This window comes from Onthophagus taurus, chromosome 1 (assembly GCF_036711975.1).
Source record: "Onthophagus taurus isolate NC chromosome 1, IU_Otau_3.0, whole genome shotgun sequence".
NCBI classification, from domain to species: domain Eukaryota; kingdom Metazoa; phylum Arthropoda; class Insecta; order Coleoptera; family Scarabaeidae; genus Onthophagus; species Onthophagus taurus.
Window position 1 is genome coordinate 40,048,554 of NC_091966.1, and position 9,849 is coordinate 40,058,402.

General features: G+C 29.7%; 1 protein-coding gene and 1 non-coding gene across 2 annotated transcripts; one reads left to right on the forward strand and one right to left on the reverse strand.

Annotated features, from left to right (window-relative positions):
• Window positions 1-46: 46 nt before the first annotated feature.
• On the reverse strand, window positions 47-6,470 carry LOC111428571 (alanine aminotransferase 1). The gene is made up of 6 exons (XM_023064153.2): window positions 5,904-6,470; window positions 1,512-1,821; window positions 1,266-1,456; window positions 1,005-1,211; window positions 661-945; window positions 47-611 (listed from the first exon to the last, which is right to left on the reverse strand). The coding sequence occupies exons 1-6, from the start codon at window positions 6,213-6,215 to the stop codon at window positions 282-284; spliced, it is 1,635 nt and encodes a 544-aa protein (XP_022919921.1). The 5' UTR covers window positions 6,216-6,470; the 3' UTR covers window positions 47-281.
• A 935-nt stretch (window positions 6,471-7,405) lies between these two features.
• TRNAS-GCU (transfer RNA serine (anticodon GCU)) lies at window positions 7,406-7,487 on the forward strand. The gene has a single exon. It is a non-coding gene; the product is annotated as a tRNA-Ser (tRNA).
• Window positions 7,488-9,849: the final 2,362 nt, after the last annotated feature.

Sequence of the window (9,849 nt, forward strand, 5' to 3'; positions counted from 1 at the left end):
TTTATAAAGGTTAGGTAAAAGTCGAGTTAAATTAAAACCAAATAAAAACAAAACGATTGAATTTTATTCAACATGTTTTAACAAACGTTTTCAATTCAACATAACGTACCCAACATAACGAGCGCCCGATAGAAGTGCGATTACGTTCCATATATACACAAAATAAAATGTACTATGTATTCATGTCCAAAAAAAGAAATAATAAAAGAACTATAAAATCATATCACAATTCTACCTTACAAATTAAATTTCGTGCTCGTTTAATACTAATAAAATTACATTTATTGGTATCTTTTCATGAATTCCTTGTGGAATTTCTCGAAAAGCCCCAACATCCTCTTCAAAACATCGGGTTGTGGTAAAATGGTCGTACGGAAATGATATGTACCTTGTCTCTGGCCGAAACCAGACCCGGGAACGATACAAATTCCCGTTTTTTCTAATAATTGAAACGCGTAAAACACATCTGGGGCTTGACCCAGACGTTCGGCATCTTCTTTCGCTTTTTCTGGAAGTGTAAATTGCGGGAAACAATACATAGCTCCTTGAACTGGGTTACAAGAAAATCCTTCGAAAGAATTAAAAGCATCCGCAACCATTTTTGCGCGCAACTAAAACATTTTTCTTAATAATTAAACATAAATGATTATTTATAAATACTTTTAATGAATCCAAAACGTCATTTTTTTCTTTAATCCAAGTTGCATAGCTGGGATCTCCTTCTCTTGGATGATTAACAACAGAGTCAATGACAGTTTGTCCTAAAACGGTGGGGCAAAGCATTGCGCTTAAAGCTTTAAGATACATCTTTTTAACATCAGCGTCCATGTTAATAACCTCTGTGTAACCACCACGAAGGCCGCATTCTCCCATATAACCTTTCGAAACCGACATAAAACTTGCTAATTCCATTTTTGAGTAGGGTTCGCCCATTTCAATAAGCACCTAAATCAAAAATTTCAGAAAAAATTCACTCAAAATAAATAAAAAAGTTAATTTTTAACCTTTTTGAATGAATGAAATTTGGAATTTGGATCATAAACGTTATCTTGATATACTTCATCAGCTAATAAAAACAAATTGTGTTTATGAGCGAATTTAATAATGTTTTCGATGTTTTGGCGAGTGAGAACTTGCCCGGTTGGATTTCCAGGATTAATCAAAACTAAAGCTCGAGGTAAACAATCGCGTTTAGCCTCTTCAACAGCTCTCTAAAATAAAAAAATCAATTAACGATAATTAATAAAAAGAATTAAATTAATTACTTCCAATTCATCGATCTCTAAACTCCATCCTGACTCTTCGTTTAAGTAATAACTAACCGGGACCATATCGAATTCAGCTAAACTGGCAGTGTAAAGTGGATATTGAGGAATAGGAATCATCACGCCTGCTTTTTTTCCGTCAACATCGGCAATCATCAATTTTAAAATTCCTTTAATTGCATCGCTAGCACCTAAATTGAAACAAAAATTGATTTATTCAAATTATTGTATGATAAAAAAATTTACCAGCTGTGAGTATAACATCCTCCCAATTCGATGGAATTCCATCCCTTCTTTGAATAAATTCAGCAACATGTCGGCGAATTATTTCAATGCCTGGAGAATCAGTGTAAGAACCAACCGATTGTCCTTTGCATCCTTTCAAAATCAATTTCGCCTTCTCTTTAACATCAGCGGGAAATCTTGGGTCGTCCAATAATTCTGGTAATGAAACGCATGCTAATAACTGTCGAATAAAAGTAATTGGTTTTTGCCCCATCGCGTGGCAATCCCCAATATTTGCTCTAATAATTTCTTTGAAAGGACGTTTTGCCCCCTAGAACGAAATAAATGTGTTAAATGTTTATTTCAATAAATTTTATGCAAAAAAATGTTATGTAATGAATTTTAATTGCAAATATTTGGTTAATAGAAAGGAATTTAGTGTAACTTATATTTGTGTTACATAATAACTAAAAAATATTTGATTACAAAAATCGCTTTTTAACTTATTGATGATTTTATAATAATTTCTTTGATAGTTATGAAGACGGCTTATGAGATGGTTTATTAATATTTAATTGTATCACTACAATAAAACCAACAAAGCTACCAAGTTTTAATCACTTTATTTGAGTGCTCGTTTAATAACACGAGATAAAGATGTATTCGTAATCTTTATTTGTCGCAATTTTGTACGATATAATAATAAAATGTTATTCTATGATTAATAATCATATATTTTTAATTCTTATTTGGCTAATAAATTATTTATAATTATTTAATTCAAGGTCTGGTGTTGTCACAGATAAAGAAACGCTATTCTCACTTGTTCTTGTTACTAGAAATCTTAAATCTTTCCACTTGGTATAAAATCTGCAAGGTTATGTTGTGGTTGGATGTAGACCGAATTTCGGAAATTCTTTAAATGAAAAATATTTAATACTTTTTGGTATTAAATTAATCCATGTAATTTGCCCACAAATATCCTTCATTTTATCGAGGTAATCTTTACCCAGTTAATTTTTTTAAATAATAACTGTCAAATTGTAATGTTGCCAACATAAAAGGAAAATTTTGTTATATTTGAAATCCATTTAGTTTCAAATTGACGAATTTTTGTTATTTAAAAAGATAACATTCAGTTTTTGATTTTATATTTAGACACAAATTATTTAAATAAAATTAGTTAACTTGAATTATTTAGTTACTAAAAATGTCACTAGTAATCAGAAAAAACGATATAAATTAAAAGGACCCTAGGTAATACCAACAAAAACCCTAAAAATTTGATTTTGACAGGTATTATTGAAAAATAAACTAAATAAACTGTATTGTTGCATACAATTATAATTTAATGAGGTTGATCTTTGTGAATTGTTTATTTTTCGCAAATATATACAAGCACGCTTAGCTCTCTTTTAGGAGATGTTTATAAAAATTTGTAACCATATTTGTTTTAGGTTAGGTTGAGTATATGTCAAATTCCTAATGTTTAAAAGCTTCTTCAAACTTGATAGTTGCTGATTTGTATCAGCAACCTCGAGTACACCTTCAGACCATCAGAAAATAAAGATTTCGGCATACTTTCTTGCATATAATGATGTAATTGTGTAAAAATAGACTCGTTTACAGGATTTGAGAGAAAAATGGAAAGAAATAACACTTAAATTAGAAACGTCTGGGCTATTCCATGAATTTGTTAAAACACAGTTTGACGTTTTGGATGCAATCTTCTTCAGAAACAAAATTAAAAGATTATATTTTACGACTCACAGAAAGACGAGCACCCAAAGACTTCTCATAATGTCCTCCAATGTGTTATATAATACAAATACATTCTACAAGCTGTATGGTAGACAACAGAGCTGGTGAAATCCCTCTAAAAGCAGTAAATTTTTTGATTTAAACCTTTAAATATTTAATCCAAAACACCAACATTGATGTAAGAACTATGTCACTTCATACTCTTTTAAGAGTAAAATCAAATACTGTGTATCCGGATATCTAAAATTATCTGCAAATGTTAATTACAACCACAACATCTTTTCTGAAATCGTTTTGGACAAGAATCAAGTCTTTATAATCATTTATATAATTTCTAATTCAAAGCGTGACATGGTTATCGCTGATGAGTGTGATATCTGTTCATTATTTGCTAATTACGTTTGCAGGTTGGAGATTGAGTTATTTTATAATCTATATTCAATTAGTTAATCGTCGTAATTATTAAATCTTTACGATAATAAATTATTACCTAACATTTTATCTATGCGTGTGATAGCACGTATTGAAAAGATTTTTTAACAGTTCTTTGTTATAGTATCAAATATTACAGATATAGATAGCAGTAACTGGATTTTCCGAGCCTCTCATTATCTTATCTTTTGGATTATCAGGTCTAAGACATGCTAAAATAACTGCATATTTATCTTTACTCATAATGCATCGGATTATTTCTTTCTCCATGACGTTGGAGCCAAAAAGAGTATTTATATTTTTGTGTAGTTCAATTTTATGGAGAATTATTTGTCACACTTTTCTTATTCCTCCTTAATTATTGTTTAACTGTTTGTGTCCAGTGTAAAACTTGTCAAATATCAACCGCTTGGAGTAATCAGATGTTGTGTTGATGCAGTAGAGAGTCCGCTGGATACTTGAGACTTTTCTCTGCCCCATCTAATTAATAATTGAAAATCTTAATGTCAATATAAAAACGCTGTATTATTGTTTATAGTAACTTTTTCATCACAATCACTTCAATTTAGGCCTGAATTGTCTTTAGGGCGGCCCGACTGTCTATCAAAATGTTTATAGATGCATTTTTCTGTCCCTTTTGTAGGTTCAAAGCGGTGCAGAAGTTTATAGCAAGAACTTCTGCTTGAAAAATGGTTATATCCGAGCTGAGGGGCAATTTAATGCGGTTATTAGGTCCACTAATACCCATGCCTACTCCGGATCCAACTGTCTTTGAAGCATCTATGTACCAGGCAAGGGCTCCTCCTTTTAGTTGAGGCCCACTCTTCTTCTAATCATCCCTGCTTCTAAATATGACCTTATACGGCTGGCCGAAATTGTATTCTGTCGGTATAAGGTCCGTTTTAATTTCCATCAAGTGATTTAGATGTGTTGACTTGAAGATTTTGAGGTGTACTCTGAGGTTACTCTGTATCACCTTGGGTGAAGAGCATATTTTCTGTGATAAGCCTCTTTTTGTATATATAAATCAAATGGTGTGAGGCCGAGTAGAGTTTTATTGCATTATAATATGATATCGAATTAATAAACTTTTATTTCGTTACAAAATTGTGTAAAAAAGAAATTTTGAAATAATTATGTCAAAATACATCCTGCCATCTAGTGGTGAAATTGTCAAAAAAAATTAATTAAATTTAATAAGAATAATTAAAAAAAATATTTGGCTATACACCCAAATTACATTGCATTATAATATGATATTGAATTAATAATCTTTTATTTCGTTACAAAATTGTGTAAAAGAAATTTGGAAATAATTATGTCAAAATACACCCTGCCATCTAGCGGTAAAATTCCTAAAAAGAAATAATTGACTTTAATAAGAATAAATAAAGATATTTGAACCAAGGTCTAATAAATAAAGAAAATATTTGGCTATAGACCCAAATTGATTATAAAAACGTGTTTGAAATAAACCAGTTTTGAAATGTGATAAATAGTGGATGTTGAACGCAATGTTGGACTTTGAGTGTGCTAATTAATAATTCAATCTGAGACCCGTCACAACAAACACTAACAATAAAACTAAATGAAATTTTAGTTTTAAATATCGAATGTTGTATTATATAAATAATATATAGATCAATAATTAAATAAGAAAAAGATTAAAGATTATAGCCACTTCAGACATTAAAAACAAAAAAGTTTATCACTTTAATGTAAATATTCGATAAAACTTATAACCTCTCAATGTTTTATTGAGGTTAAAACTATTTTATTAAAAAATAGTTAATAAGTTGTATTTTATAAACACACAAAGTGTTTAAAAATGAAACAAATTTTTTAAACGTCAAATTTGACATTTCCCATTTTTGCAACATAACCTAACTTGTTAATGAAAACTTAAACATTAATTTAACTTAAAAATTATCAATAATTTTCACAACTTATCAAATTATATTTCCTAAATTAAAATTTCTTTTTGATTACGTTTATATTTTATTTCACATAACATATTTAACCAAAAACAAAAAAAAATTAAGGTTATAATTGTTTTTTGAAAACAAAACGATTGTTTTTCGTTTTTAAGTAGAATTATTTATAAATGATCTGTTTGTTCGTATGACGTTAACAGATGTTATGTAAAACCAGTATAACGGATACTTAATATGCTAACGAATAACCTCTTAATGTAAAGATAGAATTGGTATGGGATATTACCTTAGCTAGTTCCTTTTCGAGTTCAGCGGCCCTTATAACAAGAGGCCCACGAACGGCGTACTCCATAACCTTAATTTGTGGGTTCATATTATCGATGGTTAAAGCTGTTCGATTTGTAGCCATGGTGCGCACGGTTTGATTGTTGAACGACTTATGACTACCGCAACCATCAGCTGTTCTATGTTTTATATCCCATGCTGTCGCAAAGGACGACGACGACGCCGATAAAACGCTGGAAGATGATGATAAATGGCGCACATTTAATCCGTAATAACGGTAAATAAGGGGTGTTAAAGTACGACCGGACGACATGTTGTTGTTCTTTTAGCTTTCACTGAACCGCTTTTTTTTAAATAAAACCGAAAAAAAAAGTGATTTATATTTTATTCGTTCGAGACTCGTTTAAATAAATTTAAGTGCGGGTGGCGACAACCGATGCACGACTATTACTGCGAGTACAGTGCAATAATATAGTGGCAAAAGCGCACAGAGCCAAATAACTGCTTTCCTAAAAATAAAACTAAGCCTTTGGCAATCTACATGTGTCAGATGTTATCAAAAGACCACCGTAACACTCAGATAAAACCAAAGACGAGTTTAATTTAATAGTTTGAATTAAATTTCAAATTAAACTGGCACGTAAAGAAAACCACATACATAAGATAGGGTTAAATATTACTTTAAGACTGTATATTCGCATTATCGATCCGACAATCTGGATATCTTTTAATAATAGTCAAAGCGATAAACGCAGCCGAGGAATCTAAAAATAAATGTCATTATGAATTATAAAAGTATTCGGAAGGTATTTTGGCTTTATGTTGCGCCTGTCATTATTGCGTTCAAAATAAGATGTTTTAATTTGTTGCAAAAACATCTAATGAATATTATTAACGATAAAGTTTTTTTATTTCACTATTCTATTTATTTTAATTAATTATTTATTTATTTAAAATTTTTAATAATTTAATTATATAAAACTAGATGGCACTCTCGATTAAATTTTTAATTAATTTCATTTTTATAAAAACGTTATTATTGATCTAACTAATTCTTGATTAATTTCATTACTTCTTTTTAAGTATTTACTTTTTATATTTTAGCTATTTTTAGAGTTTCTTTACAACAAAGCGTAACCTGGTGATTATTAATTATTATTTTAGGTGCGACTATTTAACACTAGATGGCGCGTTTGATTGTAATAATTTATAATTTATCTCGATTTTTATCTAAAAAATGAAATGGTTAATTTTAAAATGTTTCAAATAATAAATAAAGTTTTGTTTACTTACCGAATTATTTTGCTTTATAAAAATTATTTTGCAAATTAATTTTTTTGTAAAAATGCGGAACTGTCATTTTTGACGTATCGTAATTTAGGGAATTTATTTAGGGGAAATGATGTTTATTAAAATATGTTGGTATAATAATTATAATATTAATATAAGGTATTATAATTATTATAACTGATTTGAGACGTTAAAAGAAGATGTTTTACATGAGACGAGGTGGCCGAGTGGTTAAGGCGTTGGACTGCTAATCCAATGGGCTCTGCCCGCGTGGGTTCGAATCCCATCCTCGTCGGTTGCGTTTTTTTTTTGCATTTGATGTATCTGTATTTATTTAAACTAACTTAACTCGTGCGAATGTTTCATTATCGAACAACCCTAATTGCAAGTGCCCCACTACCTTCATCAATTCCATTCCACATCTCGAGAATGAAATTTCCATCCTTACTTCCGCCCTCACGATCATCATTATATACGATGTTTTAGCTGAATTACATAATATACGATCATATGCAATGGGTGCATATGGTATTGTCATTAGTCATTAAATTTATAAAAATGACTTATCCTGTAATCTTACCTCATATAAAGAAGTATTGTTAATACTTGTCTTTTAGAAGGTTTCCCTTCAATCTGGAAAAGGTCCATCATGATACCGGTACCAAAGGTACCAAGTCCAAACGAATACTCATGCCTAAGACCCATAGCATTTTGTGTTTCTTATCAAAAGTTTTGGAAAAAATAGTTAACAGACAACTGACAGAGTTTTTGGAGGTTGAGCGCATTGCTCCAGTGAATCAGACTGCTTTCAGGAAAGGACATAGCTGTGAAACTGCTCTTAACAATATAGTGGATGATATTCTTACTGCAACTGACTCTAATAGATTGACTCTTCTGGAGATGTTGGATTTCTCCATAACATTCGATACTCTAAACTAGTGATGGAACGGATAGTGATTTTGATAAAAATGAAATTAATAAAAAATTCGAAAATATTGTCGATCATTTCAAAAATTTATTTCTCAAGAACTAAAAGTGATTTTTCAAACCGGCTTATTGCATTAAAAAGAGGATACTTTAATTAATAATCGGTGATATTTCCACAAGAATCCTTCAAGAAATTAATTTTATAGGGAATTTTGAACATTATCGATGAAAATTGAAACATCGAAAATTTTATCAAAACTTCAAATATTGTTTTCTCAAAAACCAAAAGTTATTTTTCAAAACGGGTTGGTTCATTAGAAAGAGGACACTTTTATTAACATTTTGGAAAATTTTCACACTCATATTCCAAGAAATCGATTTTATACGAATTTTTAAAACTTAATCGACGAAAATTGCAAAATTTGAAAAAATTGTCGATGATTTCAAAAATTTATTTCTCAAGAACTAAAAGTGATTTTTCAAAACCGCTTTTTGCATTAAAAAGGGGATACTTTAATTAATAATCGGTGATATTTCCACACGGATCCTTCAAGAAATTAATTTTATAATGAATTTTGAAAATTATCGATGAAAATTGCAACATCGAAAATTTTATCAAAACTTCAAATAGTGTTTTCTCAAAAACTAAATGTTATTTTTCAAAACGGGTTGGTTCATTGGATAGAGGACACTTTTATTAACACTTTGGGAAAGTTTCATACTTCTATTCCAAGAACTGGATTTTATACGAATTTAAAACTTAATCAGAGAAAATTGCAAAATTTGAAAAAATTGTGAATCATTTCTAAAATTTATTTTTTAAGAACTAAAAGTGATTTTTCAAAACGGCTTGTTGCATTAAAAAGAGGATACTTTAATTAATAATCGGTGATATTTCCACAAGGATCCTTCAAGAAATTAATTTTATAGCGAATTTTGAAAATTATCGATGAAAATTGCTACATCGAATATTTTATCAAAGCTTCAAACATTGTTTTCTCAAAAACGAAAAGTTATTTTTCAAAACGTGTTGGTTCATTGGAAAAAGGACACTTTTATTAACATTTTGGGAAATTTTCACACTCATACTCCCAGAAATCGATTTTATACGAATTTTTAAAACTTAATCGGCGAAAATTGCAAAATTCGAAAAAATTTTCGATGATTTCAAAAATTTATTTCTCAAGAACTAAAAGTGATTTTTCAAAACGGCTCTTTGCATTAAAAAGAAGATACTTTAATTAATAATTGGTGATATTTCCAAAAGGATCCTTCAAGAAATTAATTAATTAATTGTTTGGGCCCCCGAAGTTAAAAGAAAAATTTATTGATGAGTTTTATCACCTGTCGATAAAAAATACTCCTATTTCATTGAGAAAGTCTGTCAAAAACCTCGGGCTGATCATGAATGAGGCGTTAAGCTTTAGGGAACATACTAACCAGTTGCATTTTTGAATATATACTGTAACTATGAAATTGTATGGAATCCAAAAGTTGAATAATCTGGCACGAAGACTGCATTATGTACAAGCCATACTAAAATACATGGAATAGCCAAATCTTTCTAAGAATGATCAATAATATCAAACATTTTCATTGCGTTTACGTCAATAATGTTATTTATAAACATTTAGAATACTTTGATTTTCTAGATCACTATTTAGCTTTAAAAATAACTGTTAAATTGAGGTGTTACATGAAATAGTTCAAAAATTACAAATGATTGTTAC

Excerpts from the sequence above, each read along its gene's own strand:
- LOC111428571 (XM_023064153.2), bottom strand. The coding sequence starts at position 6,215 with ATGTCGTCCGGTCGTACTTTAACACCCCTTATTTACCGTTATTACGGA. Across the intron at positions 946-1,004 it reads AATTTCATTCATTCAAAAAG|GTGCTTATTGAAATGGGCGA; the intron begins GTTAAAAATTAA and ends TTTTTGATTTAG. Across the intron at positions 612-660 it reads ACGTTTTGGATTCATTAAAA|TTGCGCGCAAAAATGGTTGC; the intron begins GTATTTATAAAT and ends AAAATGTTTTAG.